Source organism: Eulemur rufifrons, chromosome 6 (assembly GCF_041146395.1).
Source record: "Eulemur rufifrons isolate Redbay chromosome 6, OSU_ERuf_1, whole genome shotgun sequence".
Lineage (NCBI taxonomy): Eukaryota > Metazoa > Chordata > Mammalia > Primates > Lemuridae > Eulemur > Eulemur rufifrons.
Window position 1 is genome coordinate 98,098,133 of NC_090988.1, and position 25,335 is coordinate 98,123,467.

Sequence of the window (25,335 nt, forward strand, 5' to 3'; positions counted from 1 at the left end):
CAGCTCCACCCACTGAGCTCCTCCCTGTGCCCGGGCCCCCCCCCCCCCCCGTGTGGACTTTGGGCCAGTTCACCCACACACCTCGCCGGGCAGGGCCACACACGGGGGGATTTGGGGTGCCAGGCGGGTGGGGGGTTCGTATGACCTTCTGGCTGGGGCCCGCAGAAAGGCAGGTCAGCGCCCCCTCCCCGCCTGCCCCTTCAGGGCTCGCCGCCAACCTGTTTGGCACTGTGCCCTCTTTGGGCGGGAGCCAGCTCATTTTTGGCCAGTGTTAATTAAGAGAGAGAGGTGATGCGGAGAGGTGGGGAGGGCCATGGAGGGCAGCTTTCGACAGCGACAGCCGCCAGGACTGCCCCGGGGCCTGAGGTGGCCTGGAGCCGGACCCACCGACCTGAGATGCCCCCTCCTCCCCTGCGGGCTCCTGGCAGGGCTGTCCACAAGCCCAGCGCCTACCTCTGCAGCCACACCTGCCCGGGCAGGGACCAGGGTCCAGGCTGCGTCTGAGAGGGCCTACTGTGTGCTCTGCCCTCATTGGAGGAGGCAGGCCCCCACCCTGGCCAAGGGAGGAGCCTCCTCTGACAGTCCCTCTGGCAGTCTACCTTGAGGTCTGCCTGCTTTGTGGCTTGGCTTTGGAGTCAAATGGACCCAGTTCCAATCCTCCCACCACCACTGTGACTCAACCTCCTTGAGCCTCAGTTTCCTCCTCTGTAAAATGGGAACAAGAGCACCTCCCTTGTGGCATGGTTACAGTAATGAGTGGGATTGTTTCTGCGAGGCGCTGGTCTGTGCCTGGGACACGGTCCTGAGTCAGTGGAAATGTGTGTTCCTGGGGCAGAGGCTCCGTCTGGAGTTGTGGGTGCCGGACCCTCAGCGCCTGGCTGGGCAGCCACCGGGGTGCAGCTCCCCCCAGCTCCCCCCAACTCCCGCAGCCTCGCCCACTGCTCGCCGCCTCCCCCGCCGCGCTCCCCGCGGCCCCCACCCCTGCTCTGGGAGCCCCGGCCGCTCCTCGCCGCTCCATCTTAATTAGCTGCTTGTATTAATCTTGCAAGTAACGTGGCAACTTGCAGCCCTGGGTTTTCGGGCTGTGGAATTAATTATTCCCCAAGCGAAGAGCTGTCAGCTCTGGGAGACCAGCCACTCGGAGCCGCCCGACACCACTTAGCCGCGTCCACAGCGTCCTCGCAGCACCGGGGCCTGCAGCCTGGCCGCCCTGACACGGCCCCGCTGCCGGCCGGAGCTCTGCCCGGGTCCCCCGACCCTGTGCAGAAAGGGCTGCAAGGCGCCCTGGGAGGTGGGGCAGGGGCCAAGCTGTGGCAGGAGCCCTGGGGCTCGGGGCTGGGCATGCTGTCCCCGCTCGCCCGGGCAGCGCCGGGCCCAGGAGTACACCTGCCGGGCTCGCCCAGTGCATTCCCTGACGAGCAGGGCAGTTGTCACAGACACAGCCTGTGTGGCCAGAAGCAGGAGCCCGTGCTGGGGGTGGCACTGACCTGCACAGCCCTGACCTTCCCGCAGAGAGGGGCTGCCAGCCTCACTGTGCCCCCATGTCAGTGCCCGGGGAGGCAGGAGGGGACAGCCAGCTAGGCAGAGCGACAGGGACTGGGCTGCTCAGGAGAGTGGCCGCCACAGTGGCTGTCCCTCCAGCTCTGCCTGGTGGTGCCACCTCCAATCCAGGCAGGGGGTGGGGACCTGGGCCCTTCCCATGGCCAGGCCTAGAGCTGAGGGTCCCTCTCCCTTGACTTTCACGCCAATCCCGTGAGGTGGGGCTATTCCCCCATTTATACATGGGGAAACTGAGGCATGGGGCCAAGTGGCCCAGTCACCCCTCTGCTGAACTGGCTTTGGTTCTAACCACATGCTCCGGGACCGTCACATGGCACACCTTGCCACCCTGGCACCCCCACCCCCAGCTGGGTTCGGGCTCTCAGGCCTCCTGCTCCGTCCCTGCGCAGCACTGACCACGGGCGCAGTGGTACAGTTTGCTTCCTGGTGGCTTCAAGTCTGTGTCCCCGAGGACAGGGACCAGGCTGTGCTGTCCCCACCGAGGGGCCTTAGGAGATGCCCTGGGGTGAAAGGAATGAAGGGACATGTGGCACACGCCATCCACCATCCCGAACCCCACGCAGCTTTCCTGCACCCCCTCCCCTGCCACCCTCCAGATGGGGGGGCCTCGGTGGGAGAGGACTCGCGGCCCCTCCTCCACCTCTGGCATCATCCACCCCCCGGGGCGGGGAGACCCGCTGCCAGCCCACCCCTGCCCCACCTCTCCCTCCACGCAGCGCCCCCCCACTGACCTGCCCGTGTGTCTCTCTCTCTTGCAGCCAACAGTTCCCTGCTCGGAGGCGGCGGTGGTGAGTGGACCTTCCTGTCTGGCTGAGGGGTGGGGTGGGTGGTGACGTCTCTCCTCTCCTGCCCCTGGCTCTCAGAGCCCAGCCCACGGTGCCCTCAGGGGGCACCTCCCTGCCCACTCCTGCCCCGCGGCCCTTCTTTCCTGCCGCCCTTGGCCCCCTTGGCCTGGGCTGCCCTCACCGTGGCCACACAGCCACCGCAGCCAGGGCTGGAGACCCAGAGGCAGGCCCGCTCCTCCCTGGGTGACCCGGGCAAGCCCCTCACCTCTCTGAATGCGCCTCCTGGTCTGTAATTGGGGCGGGGGGCAAGGTAGGTGGGAAGAGCCCGGCCTTGCCCTGACACCCGAGCGACCTTAGGAAACCCTGTCCCCCTTGGCCTCAGCTTGTCCACCTGAGCTGGTAAAAGTGTCTTCTCTGCCCGGCCCTGGCTCCTCGCAGGGTGCTGTGAGAAAGGCCAGGAGAGCTGCCCCCCGCTGGTCCCGGGAATGTTCTGTGCTCACTGTCGACAGCCACCAGGAAGCGGGGGTCCGTGCGCCAGGCGGGCAGGAGGTCAGAAGTCAGGGTGGGCTGCCAGGGTGCGGGCCCAGGTCAGCAGGTGGAGGCGGCGTCCCTGTGTCCCCGGCGCCTGCCCAGCCCCCGGCCCACAGGGGCGGCCGCTGCTGTCTGCGCAGGCGGCAGGATGATTGGTGAGCCGGGGGCCAGGGGTTAATGCGCTGTAGGATAAATCCCAGACCGTGTTTACGGCAGCGGTGGCGGGGCCCAGGCCAGGTTTTAAAAGGGGGAAAAATAAAAGGGGCGTGAAGGTCAGGAATAAATAAGAGCCGCGTTAAGAGCTGTCGGTGACCAGCCAGGATGCAGGGTGGGGGGTCTATTTGTGGCTGGAGATATTTCCCTCCCACTCGTTCTCCTCTAGCTGTCCCCGTGGAGGTCACAGCTGCCCGGAGGCCTCACGGCAGGAGGGGCTGCACGAGGGACTGTGGGCCCCAGACAGGCCACCTAGGACCCTCTTCCAAAGCCCATCCATTTGGAGGACGTGGGCCTGAGTGATCTGACAGCTGCCCCGCTCCACCCACAGCAGCCGCCTCCACTCATCCGTCACCCAGCCGAGCTGGGTGCTGGGACAGACACTGCTGGGCTCAGACCGGCCTGTCCCCTGAGCTCACGGAGCCGATGAGGGCGCCCACCACGACCGGGTTCGGCTGTGCTGTGCGGGTGGGGGTGGGCTGGGGCACAGGCATCGTGGGTGCTTAGGCAGCAGGAAGGCTTTTGGAAGGAGGTGGCCCCTCCGCTGGGACCCAGGGATGGGCAGGAGTGAGCCCGGTGAAGAGTGTGGGAAGGGTGTCCCGGGCACAGGGAACAGCACAGGCAGAAACCTGGAAGTGCGGGAAAGGGCGTTCGGGAGGCTCAGAAGATGGGAGTGGGAGACACGGCGGCCTCAGAGACCATGCGGGGCTGGATCTTTAGCCATTCAGTTCAGGAAGGTACAGGATCAACAAAAAAGAAAGAAAGAAAGAAAAAGAAAAAAGGGAAGATACAGGATCAAGGATGTGTGGGGATGCTGGGTGCCGTGGTGCGCGCCTGTAGTCCAAACAACTAGGGAGGCTGAGGCAGGAGGATCGATTGAGCCCAGGAGTTTGAGGCTGCAGTGAGCTATGATCCCGCCACTGCACTCCAGCCTGAGTGACAGGATGAGACCAAGATCCTGTCTCTTTCTAAAAAAAGGTGTAGGCCTTTCAATCCTAAATCAGCTCGTAGGGCCTGTTCTGCTCAAAACCCTGCCAGGGCTCTCATCTCACCCAGAGCCAAGGCCACGGTCCTGACCATGGCCCACAGGGTCCCAAACCACCACTCAGGCTCACCTTCACACTGCCCACCCTCCCCACTCCACCGCAGCCACCCCAGCCTCCCCGAACAGGCCAGGCCCGCTCCTGCCCCAGGGCCTTTGCACTGGCTGCTCCTCCAGATGTCCACGTGGCCACTCCCTTCACCTCTTACAAGCCTAACTGAATGCCCTCTCTGGGCAGGGCCCACCTTGAGCCCTAATTGAAATGGCAGCTGCCTACCTTGCCCTACCCTGGTGCTCCCCTGGACCCTCCCCCTGCTCTGGTTTCTATTTTTCTCAGAGCACATGTCTCCCCCTAACACGCTGCATAATTCACTTTTTTATTATGTTCCATGACTTCTCCCCCGTGAAAATGAAAGACTATCTCGAGCACCCAGAACTGGGTCTGGCACATATAGTAGGTGCTCGATAAGTGTTTGTTGAATGAATGAATGAACTGCAGGTAAATGTAGGGACAGCCCTACACATTAAGCAAAGGACTTATCCCAAAGACAACAGGCAAAAACCATGGACGATTAAGGATTAAGGCAGATCAAGGAGTGGCTAATAGACGGCCTAGAGACCTCACTCAGGGAAGTCAAGGGGGACTTGCCCTGGCCAGACTTGGGGGACAAGACTTTGTGGGGCACAGTGGGGGAGGTCCCTCTAGGCTTTGGGGATGAGGGGAGGCTGGAACAGGCCTCTCGCACAGCCTGACTGGCGCAGAGATGGATGGGGCGGCGTGACCCCGGAGGAAGTGGGCCCGGAGTCCAGCCTTTTAACGCCGGCCGAGATTTATGGAGCCGCCGCAAGTGCTCGCTGGGGCTGTCATTCTGCTAATGTGATTGGAACAAGGTGGAGGTGGCAGGGAGGGGACCATGGTAGGGACCAGCACCCGCGTGGGGCTGGGATGGAGCTGGCCCAGGCCCTGGATGTCCTCTGTCCTCCACCATCCCCGTCCACCCAGCCCCAAGCCCCACCCTGCAGAGGGCAGGGTCCCCACCAACTCTGCACAGATGGACCCTGTCCTCCCATGGGGTCCTCCCCTGCAGGGGTTTTGGCCTCTACCCCTCACTCTCCCATCCACCCCCCACCTACCCTCCTGCCCACTCACCCATGACCCCCATCCACGCACTGAACGGCCCGTGCCGTCCCGCCACCCAGCTGCCCTGGTTAAAGGGCCGCAGCACCCGCCTGGCACCCCCGGCTCCCTTGCTCGGCTCTTTCCCACAGCCTCTTACGCCACTTGCATTTATGTTTCTTTTTCATTGCCTGTCCCCGCTCTCAGAATGTGTGCTGGGGGGCAGGGTTCTGGGGGACTCTGAGCCCCTACCTAGGACAGCCCTGCTCTGTGGCGGACACTCAGTCAACGGTTACAGAGAGCTTAGTTGTGCCCTTGGCAGGCCGGGCCCTGCCTGGGAGCAGGGACGCAGCACCCGGGCTCCCTACTCCCACCCCTCAGCTGCCTGTCTCACCGGGGAGCTGTGGGTGGTGCCTGTGAGCTCCCAAGAGGGTTCTGGGCCCAGCCTGCAGGGCTTTGGTGCGATCAGTGAGGTGATTCGGGGCAGGAGAGGGCTGCAGGCCCTGGGGGCAGGGAAGGGAGTCTGCAGGGCAGCTCCAACCTCAGTGGGAGGCCCCAGGAGCTGCTGGGGGCCAAAGGGACTTATCCCTGAAGGTACAGGACTTCTGGGCCTGCCTCACTCTGGGGCTGCACCCCTCCCCCCGCCAGGCCCTGAGGCCAAGCTGGGTGGCGCTGGCAACACAGTGAGTCTTGGGGAAGCCCCTCTGCCCTCCTGCTCCCCATTCCATCCTGGGGCTCCCTCTGAGTTGGGGGTGCTATGCCAAATGCTGGGACTCAGGGCTTGGCTCTGCCCTCAAGGAGACATGGTTTGGTCTGCAAGGTCCCAGCAGAGGGGGCATTTGACTTGGGCTCTGAAGGCTGAATAGGAGTTCAACAGGTACAGCAGGATGGAGAGACCCCCTAGGGAAAGGGTCCTGTCTGCTGTGGGAGGTTTGATGGGCCTGGAGCCTGGGGGAGCCACCAGCCTCCCCACCAGACCCACTCCTCTCTCCCACCCTCCTCCTGGAAAGCTTTTACTGGCTCAATAAAAAATTTTTTTAAAACACTCTCCTATTGTATGGTAAGAAGGGAGGCAGGTCCTAAATCAGGACGGAATCGACAGGGCCCTGACGTGCGTCTCTCCTGTTTATTAGGACTGAAATGTTTACTCGGCGATAAGGAGCCAGCTTTCTCGGGGAGATTTGTGCGCTCTTTTTCAATTACCCCTCGTCTTTCTCTGCCACTTTTGCACTAAAGGGATAATAAATGTATCGGAGCGTTTCAATTATTCATCTAAATCATGACTGCGCCTGCCACGGCCAAGCTTTAGTGACAGATTAATTCAGGGCCGCCTTCCTCTGCCTGCGTGGCCGCCATCTCTGCTGTGGCCTGGCCAGCGCCCGAAGGGCCAGCTCCAGGGGCGGGTGGGATGGGGTCAGGCAGTTACCCAGCAGGTGGGCAGGGCAGGATGGAACCTTGTCCCCACTCCCCCCCCCACCAGGCCTGGGGCCTTCTGGAGCTCAGCAGACCCCACCCCGGTGCAGCCACCCTGCACTCCCGCTGCGCCGTCGCACCCTACGGCAGCACACCGGGTCTCAGGAGCCTCACACCCAAGAGAATCCGGGGCTTTTTCCTGGCACCGGGCCTTTGCACATGCTGCCCTGTGTCTGAGAGCTCCTCTGCCCTCCTGCCACACCTTCCCTCCTAGTTATCACATCAGGGCAGCCTCCCTGACACTCCCCCCCAGGTGCCCGGCACTGTCCCGACTCTGGGATATGGCAGCCCCCGCCCGCCCTGCGGGGGCCATCGTGCCACCCGTGGGAATCAGAGTCCTGTGTGTGCGGTTGTTCAAGCGCTACCAGTCTCCCCGCCACACTCCCCCAGGGCTGTGCGCAGGCAGACAGGAGGTGCCAGGACAGACCTGTCTGTGGATGGCTGTGCCCAGGCGCGTCCCCAGGTGCACAGGGGGCCTCTGGCCACGGGTTGGGGGGAGCCTGCCACCCTGGGGTCCACCCGGTCCCCTCCTCACACTCTAGCCGCGACCCTCTCCTCTGTGTCCCTCCTTCCCTCTCCCTCGGGTCTTTCTCTTGCCGGCTCTCTCCCTTTCTGTCCACGCTCTGCCTCCATTTCTCATTCTTTCCTCCTTATCTTCTCGCCGGCCGCCGTTCCCCCTCTCTCCGTCTCTCCCGCGGGCCCCTCTGCTCACAGGCAGGCGGCCTGGAGGATTAGCCGGCCGCTAAGTATTCAGACCTCGCCTTCTGCTCGCGATGGCCCCGCTCAGCTACCTCCCATCGCCCTGCTGAGCCGTGATTGCTTCCGCGGCCGCTGGGGAAAGGCTCGGCGCGGGCTGCTCCGGTTAGCGTGGCCTGCGTGGCCGGTGGCCGCCTCGGCCCTCCGAGGCCGGCTGTGTGCGGCCCCCCTGGCAGGGCTGGGCTCGAGCAGCGCCACCAGCCAGCCCGCGCCCCGCTCTGGCGCCGGCTCCAGGCAGGTTGTGCGGGACGCTCTGACCTAGAGTTGCCTGGCACAGCTGAGGGGACAGCAAAGGGCCCCAGAGGCCACCTCCTTATGTCCCTCCCCAGCTCAGAACTTCCCACTGGGCTGGAATCAATCCCAGCTTCCTCCCTGCCTCCCACCGGGTCCTGCCGCCCTCCCCCTCCCCACCTCCGGACTCACCTGGCTGCCGCCTCACCTGGCGGGTCCTGCTGCCGCCCAGGCCTCTGCCCTGGCTGAGCCCTCTGGCCTTTTCCCGTCACTCAGGGCTCTGCTCAAATGCCACCTCCTCAGAGGGGCCTCTCAACTGCTAGGTGGTGCCCCCCCCCCAGTCCAGCTCCATTTTCTCCTCCCATTTCTCCACTGCTGTGATGTTAGAGCCCCGTGTCCCCCACTGGAAATCCAGGCCCTCCCATGGGGCTGGCAGGTGGCACCCCCATTTGTTGAATGGCACGCGGTTTGTGCCAGGCTGGAGGGAGCCCAGAGGTCCCCTACATGCTGTGTTGCATTGAGGAGTTTATTCCATGGGAGGTTCCTTCCCCAAGGAAAGGCCACTGGGCCTTCCTTACACTTCTGCCTGGCCCTAGTTGGTGATGAGGATGGTGTTAATGGCAGCCAGATGTTCTGAGGGTCACTGTGTGGCTGGCTGGCTGCACCTCCCCCTACGGGATCTCCTTGCCCTCACCTCAGCACTTGGGACCCGCCATCGGCACCGCCATTGTGCAGATGAAGAAACTGAGGCACCAAGCCCCTGGAGCTGAACCTTGCTCCCCCCCACCCTGGGTAAGAGCAATGGTGGGACTCAGCCCCCAGGTGGGGACTGCCCCATGGCCACAGTGAAGGCTGGGCCGGCCTGTGGGGCTAATGCTCCACCCCCAGCAGGCAAGATGCCACCTAGCCCCTGCATGCAGCTGCCACGAGGATTTTTAATAACGGGAGTGATTTTTGCATGATGAATGAGGCTCTGCCGTTGTGTACATAATGAAGCCCTAATGTTTTCAAATCCCCATTTAAGGAGCTGATCTCACCCTGTAATGAATTTCAGATCACATCTCGGAGCTGTCGTCCATCCATCTTCTCCTTGGGGCACCCACCCGCCTTGGCACTGATAGGGTGGGGCCTGGTGAGGGTGGTGTCTGCATCCCCCCGGGGCTGAGCCCAAGCCTAGCATAGAGCCACGGCTGGCTTGGGTTTGTTGATTGAATGAGTGACCAGAGGCACAGGCGGTTCTGACAATGGGGGTACGGCTCAGGGTCTTGGCCTAGGAGGTGAATGGAGGCCAGAGGTAGAGGGTGTGGGGTGGGCCGGGGTACAAGGGTACAAGGGCCTTGGGTGGGCCAGTTACCCAGGCTTCATGGCTGCGCCTGCCCTCTGCAGGGTTGGGGGCCTGGGGGTGCAGCAGCTCAGGCATCTGCCCCTGGTGCAGCTGATACCCTCTCGGGGGCTCAGTTTTCCCATCTGCGCGGGGGGCCTGGCCCCTCTCAGGCCAGGCATTTGGCATTTCTGTAGCCCTCCTTCCGAGAGGGAAACCAGGACAGGACCTGAGGTGCCTGAGGTCTGGGTGGCAGCTGCTGGCTGCACCAGGTGTGGCTGCTGTGAGCTCTCCCAGGAGGTGCCCGGCCCCTGTCCAGGTGTAGAGTGGCCCCCAGGCTCTGACCCCTGCGCCTTCCTGGGCTGAGAGCCACACCCCTCCCCAGCCCCCAGCTCCGGCCTCTGCCTTCCCCAGGCCCTCACCAGCCCCTCCTGCCCTCTTTCTCAGGGAGACCCCCTGGCGTGGGCCCCAGTCCCAGGGAACAGAGGCCCTGAAAGCATGACAGGGCAAGGAGTCTTGCCTGTGGCCTTGGTGATTAAGCCTCAGTCCCCCATCTGTAAAGAGGGGGTGACAATGTGATAGAGTGCAAGGTGCAAGGCGCTTTGGTGCGTCTCTTACTGAATGCCCATGCCCAGCGAGGAGGGAGGCGCTATTACAGATGAGGAAACTGAGGCATAGCCAGGCGAAGGTGACCCAGCCCATGCCCAGCGAGGAGGGAGGCGTTATTACAGATGAGGAAACTGAGGCACAGCCAGGCGAAGGTGACCCAGCAAGTGGGTGGAAGAGCTGGGGGCAGGGACATGGGTCTGGGCAGCTCCTGGGCCAGGTGTTGCTCAGGGCAGCGTCTGTGTGACTGGAAGTCCTGCTCCTGCACAGCTCCAGGGGCCCAGAGGCCTGAGGTTGAGCAGAGAGGCAGGAGGCCCGGCCCCTGGGAGGCAGGCCCAGTCACCCTCACCACCTGGCCCCGGCCCCTTCCTGCTCACTGGCCTGCTGCGGGGCCCACGGGGCCAGGAATGCTGGGGCAGGGGGAGGGCTGCCCAGGTAAGGCCTCGCAGCCCCTACTTTGCTGTGTGACTCTGAGGAAGTGGCTTTGCCTCCTGAGCCCTGGTCACTACTTGTGTAAAATAGGGGTTAGTAATGTGGGTCTTAGTTTCTGCCTCCTCTACCTGAGAGACCTTGGCCAAGCTGCTTAATCCCCAGCCTCCAGTCTGCCCCCACCGCCCGCCCCGCCACCTCCCAGCATCTCTCAGTGCTCCCTGCAACTCTCTTGAGGCCAGGGTTCAGAGACTCAGAGAGGTCAAGTGACTTGCCCAGAGCCACCAGCAATCTTGTGGCCAGGAATTCTGGGAAGAGAAACCCCAGAAGCCCAAGCACAGGGGCTGGCCCCGTAGGATGGTGGAGGCGGAGGGGGGTAGGGGAAAGGGGAGAGGCCCCTGTCCTCTGGCAGGGGCACAGCGGCCCCCCCTGTCCCCCAGGCCACAGGCCTCCTCGTGTTCCTGTAAATAATTAATTGGCCCCTGCTTGCTTGTTTGTTTAGCATGAGGAATGCTCCCCCACTGAGACGCATTTATTGCTGAATAAATTTAAATATCTAATCTTCCCTTCATGAATATTACAGCACCCTAAATAGCGGCCAAGGCATCCTGAGCGCCTTGGTGGATGGCCCCCCTCCCCCCAGCTGCCTGCCGTCCACCTCTGCCAGCTCCGGCCCCCGCCGCCCCCTTCCCGGCCTCCCCGCCCCGATGGACTCGCGTGCCCAGGCCGCCTGCGGTCTTCCTCACTGCCCTGGAAAGAGCTGCAGGGCAGCGTGCACACAGCCACCACGGCAGGGTCTCCCAAGTGGGGGGTGCTTGGGACCGGGGCAGAGGGCCAGGGGCTGGTCAGAGGCCGGGGCTGAGGCAGAGAGAGGTCTCCAAGGGCTCCGGGCAAGGGCAGACAGGGCCCCCGACCGAAGGCAGCGCATCTGAGGAGTGGCCTGGGGACAAGGCTCATGGAGGAGGAGGAAGAGCTCAGGGAGGCTGGAGAAGCGGGGCTTCTCTGCGGGGGCCAGAGGAGTTGCCAGTCAGCCACGTGGGGGCAGCTGAACCGTCCAGAAAGACAGGTGGCCTCAGACCACTCAGCAAGGAGAGGTCCCCAAAGCAGTCCCTCTGTTGGGAGGGGCACGTGTTGATGTGGGGAGGGGGCAGCAGGTTCAGACAAGCCTTCCCGAAGGGCAAGATGAGGGCTGAACACCAGCCAGACAGCTGAGGGTGGGCAGAGGGACAGAGAGGCCCTTTTAAGGTCCCAGAGGTAGTACAGCCACTGAGCCTGGGAACCCAACCTTCCAGCTCTGTGACTTGGGCAATTTCCCTCTCTATGCCTCAGTTTCTTCTTCTACAAGGCAAGAGAAATGACAGCACCTCCAGGGTGGCTGTGAGGATCAAATAAGACAGTGGATGGGCGGGGTGCAGTGGGTCATGCCTGTAATCCCAGCACTTTGGGAGGCTGAGATGAGAGATCTCTTAAGTCCAGGAGTTTGAGACCAGCCTGGCCAACATAGCAAGACCCCATCTCTACAAAAAATTTTTAAAAATTAGCTGGGTATGGTGGCACGAGCCTGTAGTCCCAGGTACTCCGGAGGCTGAGGCAGGAGGATCGCCAGGGGTTTGAGGCTGCAGTGAGCTATGATCAGGCCACTGCAATCCAGCCTGGGTGACAGAGTAAGACTTTGTCTCAAAAAAAAAAAAAAAAAAGGCAAGTTCTTAACCAGAGGGCTGGGGTTGAGGAACCAGACCCGGGAGCTCACGGGTGAAAGAGAGGGAGGGGCTGCTGGGCAGAGGCAGAGTGGGCCTTAGTGGGGGGTCTTCTGGCCACTGGTGAGGAAGGCTTCGTCCTCCATCCTCGACCTGGTGGGGAGACACCTGAGAAGTGTCCCTACACCGACGTGGTCTCAGTCTCCCCAGGAAAGATAGAGGTTTTCTGCTGACTCCGGTGGGGGTTGAGCTGGAGGTCTGAGGTTTATTTTGGTGGCCGAGGGGCCTGGAGAAGAGACTGAGGGTCAGTGAGCCCCTGTGAATTGGGGACACAACACCTCCCACCAGGCAGCCCCAGGGGCCAGGGCTTCGGCTCTTCCAGCTGCCCGGCTCAGGTGGGAATGGATAAGGCGGGACATTTCCCTGGAATGGGACCCCAGGAAGCTGCCTCATCCTCCAAATCTCCAGGACTCAGCTTGGAATCAGCTTGGCCCAAGGTCAGAGCCAAGGGAGCTCTGTGTGGGGGAGGGGCCCTTGGGGCCTATGGCTGAGGACAGCAGGGGAGGGGTCCCCTCTGCACTGGGGGCGGGGAGGGGAGAGCAAGAAGTTTGGTGTATGGACAGGGAAGGGGGTGGACAAGAAGGGCCAGGCTGGCTTTGGCTTATTGCAGGGGAGGGCGGGGCAGGGGGTGCCCAGGGCCTGTCCCTCATCTGTGCTTTGGGGGAACATCTCCCCTGGGCACCTGCAGAGCAGTCAGATGGCCCTGGCCCTGTTCTGGAAACTGCTGGGGAGGGCGGGTGTCCAGCCCAAGGCCTCCGCCTCCCTCATGCCCCCAGGTCAGCCCCAAAGGCCTGGCTGCCGGCCTGTCCACTTCTGCAGGAAACATTAAACCCCTGAAGCACAGATCTCACTGAGCTCCACTTCCGCACGGCTCCCACAGCAGCCAAGGTCGCCTACAGGGCGTTAGCACCCAGAGATGGCAGGCAGCCGGGTGCCCAGTGGCTGAGAGCGCTGGGGCAGGGCGGGAGGCTCCCAGGAGAGCTGGCTCAGACACAGCCCTGTGCTCACCCCATACACTATGAACACCCTTTACACACCTACCTCCCGGCACAGTCTTGGTGTACACATCCCCCAAACGTGTCTAACTGTCACACCATCGTTAATAATGGTAACACACACCTCCACTTATGCCAAGTACTGGCTTAAGCATATTATAAGGATTAACTCGATTAAGCCTTCCAACAGCTCTTACCAGGTGATTACGACTATTATCCCATTCTACAGATGGGCAACTGAGGCCCAGAGAGGTTAAGTGATATGCCCTGGATCACGTGTCTGTGGGCAGAGCTGGGATTTGAACTCAGGCCGCCCAGCTCCATAGTCCCTGCCGTTGCACACGGCACTGGGTGCTTCCACGGCACCTGCACCCAGAAGAGACGCTGGGCCGTGAACCCCAGGTCGCACACCACCTGGGCGCCCTGCCTTCACTCCACTCTCAGCCTCCTCCCTGCGGGCTGCAGCTGCCTTTATCCCTGCATAGGAGAGGAGGGGCAGGAAGGACCCAGCCCTGAGCCACTCTCAGGACTCCCCCAACCCCTCTAACCATCCACCCCGTCCCCTGACGCCCTGGGAAATTGCCTGCTGCCAGCTCCAAGTGAAGTTGAAAAATTAGGTTTAATTGGGCCCCACAGGGCATAAGAGAAAACAGCAGAATAAAGATGGGGAGTGGTCCAGCTGGTGTCCCTGAACCTGTGCCAAGACATTGGAGGGAGGAGATGAAGGAGAAAGGGCCTTGGTTTGTGCATCTGTAAAATGGGGAAATGACGGTCCTTTCTTCATGCCAGGCATCGTGAGCGCCAGGAAGCTGGGGCCCGAGGAGCTCCTGGCACAGGCCGGGGGTGGGGTGGGCAGAACTGCCAGAGATGGGCCATGTTCTCCTGGCCAGCACGCTGGCTCTTCTTCCAGGGAAGGGGCACGGTCCCCATTTTCCAGATAAGACAGTGGACGCTAAGAGAGGGTAAAGGACAAAGTTCCGCAGCCGATGAGGGACGAGCCAGCACCTGGCTATGGGCGAGGTCAGGCTGCGGGAGCTGCTCCTCCGCGCCGCCCGCTGCGCCCAAGTTGTTTATCCGGACCCGGGTCCCCAGGGTCCCTCCCAAGGCCCTGGAGCTGCCCTCAGATTAACAAGCCCGGGCTCAGCCGCAATTAAGCCGGATACGCTAACGAGGCGGCTCATTAACTTTGCGCCCTGAGACGCCGAAAGGCCGGGTCCGGCTCGCGCTGTGGGGCCCGGAAGGGGCTGGAAGGCTCGGTTCCGCCCCGGATCGAATCTGCCATTTGTATCCAGGTGGCCTCCACTTGCTCCTCTGTGAAGTGGGTCCTAGAGTTTGCGGCGGCCCCGTGGGGCAGCCCTGGGAGGCGGGCCTAGGGCGCGGACGGACGCTGAGGCCCAGGCGGAGGCGGCGACTGCTCGCGGGCCCAACGGCACGTAGGGGACCTAGCTGGAGGCCGAGGCGGGGGCGGGGTGCGGGCCTCGCGGTCGCCGGGCTGGGGCCGCGGTTCCTGCCCTGGCGGACCGACCCCGCCTCCCGGAGCCGGGAGCAGCAGGGCGGGCTGGGCGCGCCCCCTGCCGGCCGTCCCGCTTCCCGCCAGGGTAGGGCCCGGCTGCGGCCCTCCTCTGCGCCTCAGTTTCCCCAGATAGGAAACAAACTCCGGGCGGGGGTGATGGGAGCGGCCACAGGCCGCGGGGGGAAAGGCGGCCGAGGGGGCTTCTCGAGATTGGGAGTGCTCAGCCATGGGCCTCAGCCTGTTCTGTAAGGCGGGATCAGTCGGGCCTGACCCCTCAGGGACGCGGGGAGCCCCACGGCTCACCCCCCTCCCCTGCAGTGGACGGCTGCATTCACCGGGCCGCCGGCCCCCTGCTCACCGACGAGTGCCGGACCCTGCAGAGCTGCGAGACCGGCAAGGCCAAGATCACCGGCGGCTATAAGCTCCCAGCCAAATGTGAGTCCCCGACACCCCCGCAGCCGTGGGGCGTATTCAGGACACCTCTAGTTGGGACATTAGGGGTGCGGCCCCCACAGAGTTGCTTGAGGCCTCCTCAGGGGGCATTTCTTAACCGTAAGTGCCAGGACCTGGAGCCCCCTCGCACACACCCAAAGCGGATGGGGGCGGGCCGCCGAGGCTGGGGAGGGCCCTAGGCCAGGCCAGGAGCCCAGGGAGCGCCCCCGCGGCCCAACTCGCGCCCTGCTCCCAGCCTGCGGGGAGGGGCGCCGAACGCTGCTTGCGTGCAGCCAGCTGTGGGCATGTGGGCCCGTGTGCGCGGGTGGAGGTCACACCTGGTGCCCACATGGGTGGGGTCCTTCCTCGGGGGGACCTCAGAACTTGGGGGAGAAGGCGGTTTCCTGCTCTTCCAGCCCAGACCGGCCCGGGGAGACCGCGTAGAGACCCAAGCCGGTCTGACCCCATCGCCACCCCGCAGACGTCATTCACACAGTGGGGCCCATCGCCCATGGAGACCCCAGCGCCAGCCAGGCCGCTGAGCTCCGCAGCTGCTACCAGAGCAGCCTCGACCTGCTGCTGGAGCACCGGCTCCGCTCGGCGGTGAGGGGCGCCGGGGGAGGTGGGGGACGGCCCCCGAGAGGAGGCGGGTGGGAGGCGGGGGCGCAGTGACGATGTCCCCAATTCCCTTCACCCCCTCACCCCTGCCCTAGGCGTTCCCCTGCATCTCCACCGGCGTGTTTGGTGAGTGGGGTATAGAAGAGCAACAAGAGCCAGGGGCGGGCAGTGGGGTACCAGAAGCCGGGAGGGGCCGGGTGCCCGCGCAGGCGGGGACGGGGCCAGAGCCCGGGACTCCATCGCTCACTCCCGCCCCTTCCCCAGGCTACCCCAGTGAGGCGGCGGCCGAGGTTGTACTGGCCACGCTGCGCGAGTGGCTGGAGCAGCACAAGGACAAGGTGGGGCCTGGGCCCGGTCAAGGTTGGGGTCCGAATCCTGGTTTGGCTGACCAGCTGCTCAGCCACGGTCGGGGGGGAGCAAGGGTGCGGAGCGTAGGGCCCCCTCCTTCCCAGCTTCTGCGCAAGGGCGCTGGGCGGTGGGGAGAAGCAAGTGACCGGGCTCCGGGCTCCGGTCCAGGCAGGTGCGAACCTGCAGGGGTGGGGTGTGGAGGCTGCAGCCCAGGCTGAGCAGTCCCCTGCGCAGGTGGATCGGCTGATCATCTGCGTGTTCCTCGAGAAGGACGAGAACATCTACCGTCACCTGCTCCCCCACTACTTCCCCGTGGGTACGTGACCACGCTGCCCAACGGGCACGCCCCTCCGCCAGCCCCCGCCCCCGCCCCCGCCCCCCTGGGCCAGGCTCTCACTGTCCTCTGCCTTCCAGCCTGAGGCTCCCGCAGCCCACCCTGACCAGGACTGGTAAGCAGGGCCTGGCCCGTGGAGTGGCTGCGCTAGACTAACCCCCACTAACACACCCGCTCACCCCCACGCAGGGCGAGGGAAGGCAGGGAGGCAGCCTGGGAGGGTTGGGGGACCCCACAGCAACCTCTGATCTCCGCTCTCTGCCCTCAGACCCGCCTGTGGAACCTCACTCCCAGCTCTGAGCTCGGCCTGGGCCTGGCCAATCCTGGCCACTCCATCCTTTCCCACAGCGCCCTGCCCCCCAGGAGCCTAATAAAGATCACTTTGCGGCAGCTCCTCCTGTCTGAGCTCTGACTGGCTTGGGCCTGGGCTGAGGGAGGCAGCTCAGAGGTGTGTTGGTTGGAGCCCTTGGGCAGTGCTCTGGCTGAAAGGGGCTGGCAAGAGCTCTTGGTGAGCGGGCGGGTGGAGGCACGGGCCAGACGGCAGAGGCAGCAGCAGCACTTCTGTTTATTGAGGGCTACCCCAAGGAGCTCACAGCCTGGGGGCTGAGACCCTGCATGTGCTGGGGGGAAGAAAAGACGTGAAGGCAGAAAGGCAGGCAGTGCAGGGACACCATAGCCCAAGCAAAGGGGGTGCAAAGCAGGCACAGGCAGGGGGCTAGGGGTGGGCGAGACTGGGGACCTGCAAGCCCTGCCTGGATAGGCCCGAGGACGACCACAGGTTTAGAGCCTACCCCACCAGGTTGGCACCACCTGGGGGTGCATGGTGGGTGCCCCAGCTCCTCTACCTGCCCTGAGCCAGGCCCTAGCATCACATGGACTCCATGCAGACCCCTGGGTGGAGGGCAAGAAGCTGGGGTCTGGGGTCCTGGCCAGGACAGCACAGGAGGCAGGGCCTATAGGGGAACAGCTGGAAGGGTGGTAGCCCTGGGACCCTGGGCAAGTCCCCAAGCAACTTCTATGATCCCATGGAATCCCCTGGGCCAGCTAAAGAGGGAAGGGGGAAGCCTTAAGGAAAGAAAGCACAACTCCAAGGAACCAGGAGGGGTCCCCAAAAGGCCTGGACCCCTCAAAACTCCTGGTGGGGAAGCTTGGGGACGGACAGGTGAAAGGCGGGGGGACCCACCTGGGGGTAGGGGAACAGCCAGACACAGAGCAGCCAGGCGGGCAGGTAGCAGCAGAGCAGGGACACGCACACACGCGGCTCACCACCAGCATCCCCTTTAATAAAACACGGGAGGTCGTGTGACAGGAGGAAGGGGGTGAAATATAACCATTTACAACCACAAAAAACCTCTGTACATGTCTAGCGCCTGGCAGAGGGGAGGGCAGGCAGGGCAGCGGCAGGCCGGGCCGGCCCTACTTGTAGAGGATGTCGTAGTGTCCAGGCCGGTAGAGAAGGTAGACCTTGGGCTCGGAGCCCTCGGGGAAGACGTGCGGGTTGGTGGTGCCGCCCTCACCGCGGTCCATGTACTCCACCTGGATGGACACGCTTAGGGCCTGGGCCAGCGCGATGATGTGGATGTGGTCGCTCTCCTTGCACATGGGCTCCACCTCCTGCGGCACAGGCGCAGGTCAGGCTGGGCCTCAGTGCCCCTCCCAGGCCGCACTGAGCCCCGCTGCGCCCCCGGCCCCAGAGCTCACCACCCTGAGGCAAGAGGAAAAAAGGGAGAGCCCAAGGCAGAGACGCGGGGAGGGGTGGCACCTGCTGGCAGAACTCCTTGACAGTCCGTCCACCCTCGATGAAGTGCTCGAAGAACTTGCTCTCCCGCTGCAGGTAGCCTGAGGTGAGCAGCCGCAGGTAGACCACAAGGTAGTCTGAGGTGCTCTGGTCGTTGAAGGAGGCCAGCAGGTCGGCTACTGAGGTCTGCTTCTCCACCTGCTCGATCAGGTCCATGAACTGCGCCCGAGGAGGGACAGGGGCAAGATGAGAGAGAAGGGTCAACCCCACCACAGCCAGGCGAACCACCCTCCACCCTGGCTGAGCCGACAGGGGCGTTAGGGCTCACCGTGTTATGGAAATCCTCAATTGTGAACTCAGTGAAGCCCTGGGACACCAGGTCCTCTTTGCTCTTGGCAGACACAGCCTTGAACCTGTGGGGGACAGGGCAGGAGAGGCCCAGCATGGGCTCCTGGGCAGCGGAGCAGGGGCCCAGAGAGACCAGCCCAGGGGCAAGGACGCAGCCACCACTGCCCACCTCAGACAAGGCCAGCTCCCTCCTCAGCTCAGACGGAAGCCCCAGGCAGGAGCCCAGCCTGTCTGGCCCGAGGTGGAACTGTGCCTCCTCTCCTCCCAGAGAGGAGGGCGCCCTCGCCCATGTCCCGAGGTGCCCGCCAGCCTGCCCTCCTCACCGCTGTAACTCCTTGCTGTCATCCAGCAGCGCCTCCAAGTGGGAGAAGCCAAAAGCTCGATAGAAGCAGTTGCCGTCGGGCCTGGTCTTCCGGATGTAGGAGTACTTTTTGTGGAGGTCCTGCAGAGGGGCAGCGCCGGCCCGCCCGTCAGCATCGGCCCGGCCAGGGCTGGCAAGTGCCCCCCACACAGGTCACCCCACAGCAGGTAGCAGCTGAGCTCCAAGCTCCTGCCACCCCTGGCTCCTAACTCCAGGCTGCTGAATGCGATGACGGTGACGAGTCACTCAGTGACCCACTGCCTGAAGTGCGCGGAAAGCCTCAGGAAGCTGTGCACTTAGTACAAACTGTCTGCAGGGGGCCCCAGAGTGCTGCTGGGCCTACAGGGCTGTTTGTTTATCAAACAGGTGAGTGAATCCGTCCTTGACCGAGGCAGCTTTTCCAGTCTTTCAACCCAAGAGAACTTCAAGGCAGGCGAGCAAGTCAGGGCAGGGCTGCGGGTGCCCCGGCCAGGCGTCTGGGGCCCCCACTGCACAGCCCAGCCCCGCCCCAACCAAGGAGAGTTCTCCCGTTCCAGGCCTTTGCCTGCAGCTCTCCCTCCTCTCCTACACCCCGCCCTGCCCACTCACAGGTATATCTCCACGCAATCTTTTCTGGTTTCCCCCAACACAAAATGGAGTGTCTTCAGCCTACTGCACCTCCCACACAAGCATGCCTCCTTCCCCTGGCCTGGGCTCCCACCCTCCCCCCGCCAGTGACCTTGTGTCCTCTTCCACTGAGACTTCCTCAACTCCCACCAGCACATCCACCCTCGGCCTTGTCTCCAGATCCTCAGAGGATCTGTCCCAGCTGCCACCCAAGCTGCCCCTCCACTCTGCACTGGTCCAGCCTGTCCCTTCCCTCAGGCTCAAGGACACGGGTCCAGTAAACACCCCCTCTTCCCGCATCATCCATTCTCTCCCTCCTGCTTTGGACCCACTGCCACACACACGCACAGCGGGTTCTCGCTCTAAAACTAACAAGTCACTGACCCCACACTGCTTTCCAGCTACACCTCCCCCCGTTTCTTTGCTCTCCTTTACAGCAAAACTCCTCAGAGTTGTCTGCCCTCGCTGTCTCTACTTCTCCTCTCCCACGGGAGGCCTGTGCTCTGGCCAAGGTCACCAATGCCCTTCTCACTCGCAGGGGCAAAGCCCTCAGCAGCACGTTCACCACTGGCCACGCCCCCACCTGGGTACCTCCTCCTGGGCTGGCACCCCCACCTCTTGTCTTCACCCTACCTCCGAGGCTGCCCCCAAACCATACAGTCCCCTTTCTCACGATCCTGTGTGTCACCTGCCAGAGGACAGTCATGGCCCACAACCATGCACAGTGCCTGCCATGTGCCGTGCTCAGGCCCGCGACAGCCTCCACTTTTAAACTGCACTTGCTCTCTCGCCAACACCAGTCTTGAGGATTTAAACAGCCCCAGATGGAAATGCCAGCCCACAACTGATTTCATCCCTCACGTCCCACCTGCCCCACACCTCTGAGCGGTCCCATGGGCACCTCGGCCCGGCACTGCTGACCTGCCAGCCCTGCTCCTCGCCCAGGCTCCCTTTCCACCTCAGTCACCCACAGCACCGGCCCTTCTGCCCTTCACGCCCAGGGCCTTCCGGCCGCTGCCGACTTCTGGCCCTCACCACGTCCCGGCCAACTGCAGGTCCTTTCAGCTCTACCTGCCACACACCCAGTATGGACGCTTCCCGCCCCACCCCTCCACCACCAGCTCCCAGTCACTCCGGCCCTCGCAGGTTTTACTACAAACACCTCCTGGCACGTCTCCCTACTCCCTTGCCTCTTCCAGTCCATGAGACTCAGGTGCCACCTTCTCAGTCGGCTCTGCCAACCACCCAGTTTACAATGGCAAGCCCGCCTGCTCCCGATCTCCTTTTCCTTATTTTTCTCCACAGCACCTACCGCCTCTGACACACCACACATCCTGGCGCCCCCTGTGTCTGTCTATGTACCCTGACCTGACAGCTTCACGGGGGCTGGAGGTTAGTGGTTTTAGCCATCACTCCATCTCCAGTACCGAAAACAACACCTAGACCACAGTACGTGCTCAATACACGTTAAGCCAATAGCACACCACGACTACGAGGAGCCCGAACCTTGCTGCTACTAGAACAGCCGCTCCGAGCACCACTCGGTGCCAGGCACTATGCTAAGGAGCCCAGCTGACAGAAGAGCAAAGTCTGCACCCAGGTCTGCCTGGGCTCTGCTGTCACAGCCCTGTCCCTGCCCAGGGAGAAAAGGTGGGCTTGGACACAGCACACGGAATGGGGGTGCGGGGCACAAGGGCAGATCCCTGCAGACACATGCTCTAGACCTTCGCACATCCACTGGCTGAATGATTCAAGAAGAACCTGAGGCCCCACTCTTTCAGTTTTCCCCGGGTGGTCTAACATGACAGGTAGGCCTTGAAATGAGGGCCCCACTCCACCAACCCACCACATGGGGAGAGCAGAACCTACTGCTTACTAGGCCCAGCACCTGCCCTGTGAGGTGAAAGACATCTCTACCCAGAGATGAGAAAACAAAGGTGGCTCCAAGAAGTTCAGGGCATTGCCGAAGATCACACAGCTGGAAGTGAAGCCGGAACTTGAACCCAGGTCTGTCAGACTGCAAAGCCAGTGCCTTCATCTCTCCACAGGCCTCTTGAGATCACAAACATCCGGGCAAGGGGTTTGAGTGGATCACAGATCACACACAGCTGGATCTGGCCTGCAGGTGTGTTGTTTGGCCGACACATCTTAAATTTGCATTAGCTGCCAACTGTTATAGGTCAGGAGATCTGGTTACTTCTGGCTTCTCTTGGAAAAACAGATCTGGCAACAATGGAGTGACAGGTATGGACGCTCCCGTTTGCCCCAGGGGCCTTCACTCCCTACCACTGTCTGGCTGGCCCTGAGCTGTGCTGTCCGCCTCATTCACCACCTGGCCCCCTTCAATCGCCTGGGTTACCTGCCTGGCTACTCAGAGGCCCCTCCTCCAGGTGTAAGGTTCTAAGCATCTCTGTACTTTGGAGAGAAGGGTGGGAAAAGTAACATTTACTAAACCCCCACACTGTGCACCGGATAATGTTTATCTGCACCTATTGTCATGTTTCAAAGTCCCTAGCTCATAGTCTTAGAAAGCGAGTGGTGAAGCAGGGCCCTGCACAGAGGTCAGGGCCCTTATCCCACGCTGCCTGCCTCTCCACAGAGATGCAGGAGGCAGGCTGTGGGACACGCCCTTGCAGCAACCCTCCGGCCCCGCCCAGCACCAGCCTGGTCAGCCCACGTGAGCACTGAAGTCATCAGCTCCTGCCCAGCCTACACCTGGCCTCGCACAAGTATCACCTCCCTCAGTCCCGCAACTGCCCCATGGGCAGATGCTTTCATTATCCCTGTTTCACAGATAAAGACACTCATGGCTCAGAGACACTGAGGGACCTTCCAAGGATACGGCTACTCAGTGGCAGAGTCTACATCTGAACTGAGGTCCGAGTCCAGAGCCTCCACACTTCAACCAGCAACAAGGTGTCCCCCAACACCCTATCCTCTCAGAGGACAGGCCCAGCAAGAAGCAGGTCTGAAGCAGGCACCCTCCTGCCCCTATCCCCTAGATTCTTTCTGGCCCCTCAGGCCAGGCTCCCACCTTGATCTTCTGTTGGTAGATGTTATCATCCTCAGCATACTCCTTGTACAGGACAGAGAGCTCCAGCCGCTCCGACACCAGTGGGTTTTGCACAGCAATCTGCAGGAGGCAGGAACCCATCATGCTCTGGCAGGGAGATGGAGCAACCCACACCTAACGCCAGAACACCTACAAAATGGGTGCTGGCCTGATCACTCAGTGGCACAGTGACCTCCATAAAGGCATCCAATACCTAGGACAGCCTGGGGAGAAGTGGCCTTCCAAAGTAGAGATAGAGTATAGGCCTCAGGCCCAGCCTGGGAATCTCCAACTGCCTCCCCTACCCTCTCCAGCCTCTCACCTCTTGCTGAATTCGGTCCTGCTGAGCCATGATAGCTTCATCGTAAGCCAGACAGTTGACACCTGAGAAAAGGAAAAAAAGCCAAGCATTACAGTGCATCTCGGCCATCTCCACTGCAGGCAGCTGGACCAGGACAAGAGCAGCCCAGGAGCAGGAGGGCAGGCTTGAAATCTGGAAGCACTTTTCTTACATCCTGCTCCCTTCCAACTGTGTAATTGTAGCGAAGTTCCTTCCCCTTCTTAGCTTTTATTTCCCCATCCTTAAAATGAGGGGTACAGGCAATCACCCCCAAATGCACTCACTCTTCCAGCTCTGACACTCCCTTCCTTTCTGCTTTCCAACCTCACTTCCCAGCAGCCTGGGAATGCTCTAGGGCCAGGCAGGTCTCCTGGGGAAAGTAAGATGAGGCAGCAGAATTCTGGGCTTGAGGGGAGCTTCCTGGGAGCCTGCACTTTACTTGATCACCCCCTTCATCCTCCTGCTGTCCTAGGTATTGTTAGGGGTGCCCATTTTACAAATAACAAAACAAGTGCAGAGGTGAAGTCATCTGCCCAAGGTCACAACTAGAAAGACCTGTGGCCAGATCCAGGTTTGTCTAATTCCACTCTGAACTCTTCACCACAATACCTATCTCTACCTCACTGAGGAGACCTTTTCTCAACTGTGAAATGGCGTTAATACCACCACTTTCCTTAGAGGTATACCATTAAATGCTCTAGAATCATCAGTGAGCCTGGCAGGTCCATTCTGTGGACCCCACTAAGAGCGGCCATTGGTGAGGAGCCAGGAGACCTGAATTCTAGTCCTGTTCTTTCTTACATGATCCTGAACAAGTCCCTTCTTGGGACCTGGGTTTCCCAGTTCTCATTCCTTCAAGTGTGCAGTGAGAATGGGGTCTGTGTGTGGAATGACTTTTAAGGTCAACCCTTTTGGGCTTGGCCATCCTGGAATCTCAGCTGGGTGTTGAGCCATCCCCTACACTGCTCTGAACAGGGCTGTCCCTCCCACTCAGGTGACCTACTCTGTCCCCAGGGCCCAACTCAGAGATGGGAAAGGAGAGGGTGGGACCATTTTTGAAAGACCCGTCTCAGAGGACTAAGAAAACAATGCCCAGGCGGGCGGAAAGGGGCTGCAAAGCCAGAAGAGGGGGCTCTATCAGAAAAGAAGGCCGCAGCCGTCAGGGGCAGACACCGGCAGCCCCTTACAACCCAGGGCTGCCGGGACATCCCGAACAGCCTGTGCTGTCCTTTGTGCTATGCAACCTGGTGTAACTCGACGCGGTCCGGGTACGGGATGCTCTGGACAAGGCAGACGGTTCGGCCCCGGTTTAGGCCTCCGCCTGACTGCAAAGACCCGGCCGGGAGGGCTCGGGTCCCCGGCAGCCGGGTGCTGACGGGCTGGGCGGAGGGCGGGGCGGCCCAGGCCCCGCCCCAGGCGCGCGCGAGGGAGAAGGGCCGTAGGCCAAGGTGGACCTCCGCCCTCCCGCCGGGCCGGGGGTCGAGGCGGCGGCAGCTCCTTCCATTGTGAGGGGGAGGGGAGGCACCGGAGGTGGGGGAAGGGGCCGTCCACGCGTTTCGCCCCGGCCACCCTGCCTCCCCGACCTCCTTGGGAACAGCTGGCCCAGCATCGCCCGCTAGCCAGGCCGGGCGCAATTCCCTCCGTCTGTACCTTCGGAGTCGCTGCCTAGCGGCTCCTGCTTCTGCTGCTGGGGTTCCTCCGCCGCCATCTTTAAACAGCGCCGCACTGCCAACCGCTTCCGGGTTACCAGTTGCCCTCCTCCCGGAAGTGAGCCACTCCTCGTGGCCCCTCCTCGGCAACACCCCGGCAACGGGATCCCCTCGGGCGTTGTCAACTAGTGGGCTTGTAGGCCTACGGCGGCCGCAGGCCTCTCCCCGCACCTCTGCCCCGCACTCTGGCTTGGCTCCGTCTTCCCAGCCTCCCAGAGTTCCCGGTGGTGATTGAAAAGCCTCGTGGAGCCCATTCCGTTTTCTCGTCACTGGAGTTTGAAACGCGGATTGCGTTATTGAAATAAGCAGGAAGACGAAATTAAAATGACCTAAGGCAACATTCCTGCTGCGGGCTCCAGCACGTAGCGCAGGCGACTGTAGCTGCAGTGCTGAACAGCTTCTCGTGGAGGAGACGGGACGTCATGCCAACGTGGCAATGCCCCCGCAGACCCCGACAGCACCGCCCCTCCCCACTGAGCCTGGCTTTCCAGCTCTGGTGACCTGCTTCCAGCAGAGAACACGGCCTTCAGTGTCAAGGCCAAAGCCTTGGAACCTAACTTTGGGCTCCGTGTCCTTCTGGCTGTGACAAAGCAGAGTCTTTATAAAAGCTAGGTCTTAATAGAAAAGGAAAACATCAGTGGTTGCCAGGGGTTGAGGGGGGCTGGAGGGAAGTGGGTGTGGCCGTAAAAAGGAAAGGGAAGGATCTTTGTGGAAATGGAAATGTTCCACATCTTGACTGTGTCGGTATCAGTATCCTGGTGTGTGCTTTGCTATAGGTTTGCAAGATATTACCAGTGGGGGAAACTGAGTAAAGGAGACACGGAGGCCGTCCGTGGTGGCTGACACCTGTAATCCCAGCACTTTGGGAGGCCAAGGCGGGAGGATCACTTGAGGCCAGGAGCATGAGGTTGCAGTGAGCTATGATGATGCCACTGCACTCTATCCCCAAAGACAGAGCAAGACCCTGTCTCAAAAAAAAGGAAAAAAAAAAATACGCAAGCTCTTTCTTTTCTTTAAATTGTCAGTGAATTACCTAAAAGTAAAAAGTTTTAAAAAAAATGGCAAGTTTCTTTATAAGATGGGGAAAAATAAAAATAAATATAATAAAAAATGGCAAGGC

At 61.8% G+C, this 25,335-nt stretch overlaps 2 protein-coding genes across 2 annotated transcripts in view; one reads left to right on the forward strand and one right to left on the reverse strand.

Annotated features, from left to right (window-relative positions):
* Positions 1-16,444, forward strand: part of MACROD1 (mono-ADP ribosylhydrolase 1) — a 142,021-nt gene extending 125,577 nt beyond the window's left edge. The window contains exons 4-11 of the mRNA XM_069471681.1: positions 2,319-2,348; positions 14,648-14,764; positions 15,243-15,364; positions 15,475-15,505; positions 15,644-15,717; positions 15,962-16,043; positions 16,142-16,176; positions 16,330-16,444. Coding sequence (XP_069327782.1) covers positions 2,319-2,348; positions 14,648-14,764; positions 15,243-15,364; positions 15,475-15,505; positions 15,644-15,717; positions 15,962-16,043; positions 16,142-16,146 — 461 coding nt within the window. The 3' untranslated portion in view covers positions 16,147-16,176; positions 16,330-16,444. The remainder of the gene's footprint in view (positions 1-2,318; positions 2,349-14,647; positions 14,765-15,242; positions 15,365-15,474; positions 15,506-15,643; positions 15,718-15,961; positions 16,044-16,141; positions 16,177-16,329) is intronic.
* A 172-nt stretch (positions 16,445-16,616) lies between these two features.
* Positions 16,617-24,239, reverse strand: OTUB1 (OTU deubiquitinase, ubiquitin aldehyde binding 1). The gene is made up of 7 exons (XM_069470281.1): positions 24,157-24,239; positions 22,489-22,550; positions 22,149-22,247; positions 18,471-18,589; positions 18,128-18,212; positions 17,824-18,018; positions 16,617-17,675 (listed from the first exon to the last, which is right to left on the reverse strand). Exons 1-7 carry the CDS (start codon positions 24,212-24,214, stop codon positions 17,478-17,480), a joined length of 816 nt encoding a protein of 271 aa, XP_069326382.1. The 5' UTR covers positions 24,215-24,239; the 3' UTR covers positions 16,617-17,477.
* Positions 24,240-25,335: the final 1,096 nt, after the last annotated feature.

Excerpts from the sequence above, each read along its gene's own strand:
- OTUB1 (XM_069470281.1), bottom strand. The coding sequence starts at position 24,214 with ATGGCGGCGGAGGAACCCCAGCAGCAGAAGCAGGAGCCGCTAGGCAGC. Across the intron at positions 22,248-22,488 it reads AGGACCGAATTCAGCAAGAG|ATTGCTGTGCAAAACCCACT; the intron begins GTGAGAGGCTGG and ends TGCCTCCTGCAG. Across the intron at positions 18,019-18,127 it reads TTGAGGATTTCCATAACACG|TTCATGGACCTGATCGAGCA; the intron begins GTGAGCCCTAAC and ends CCTCGGGCGCAG.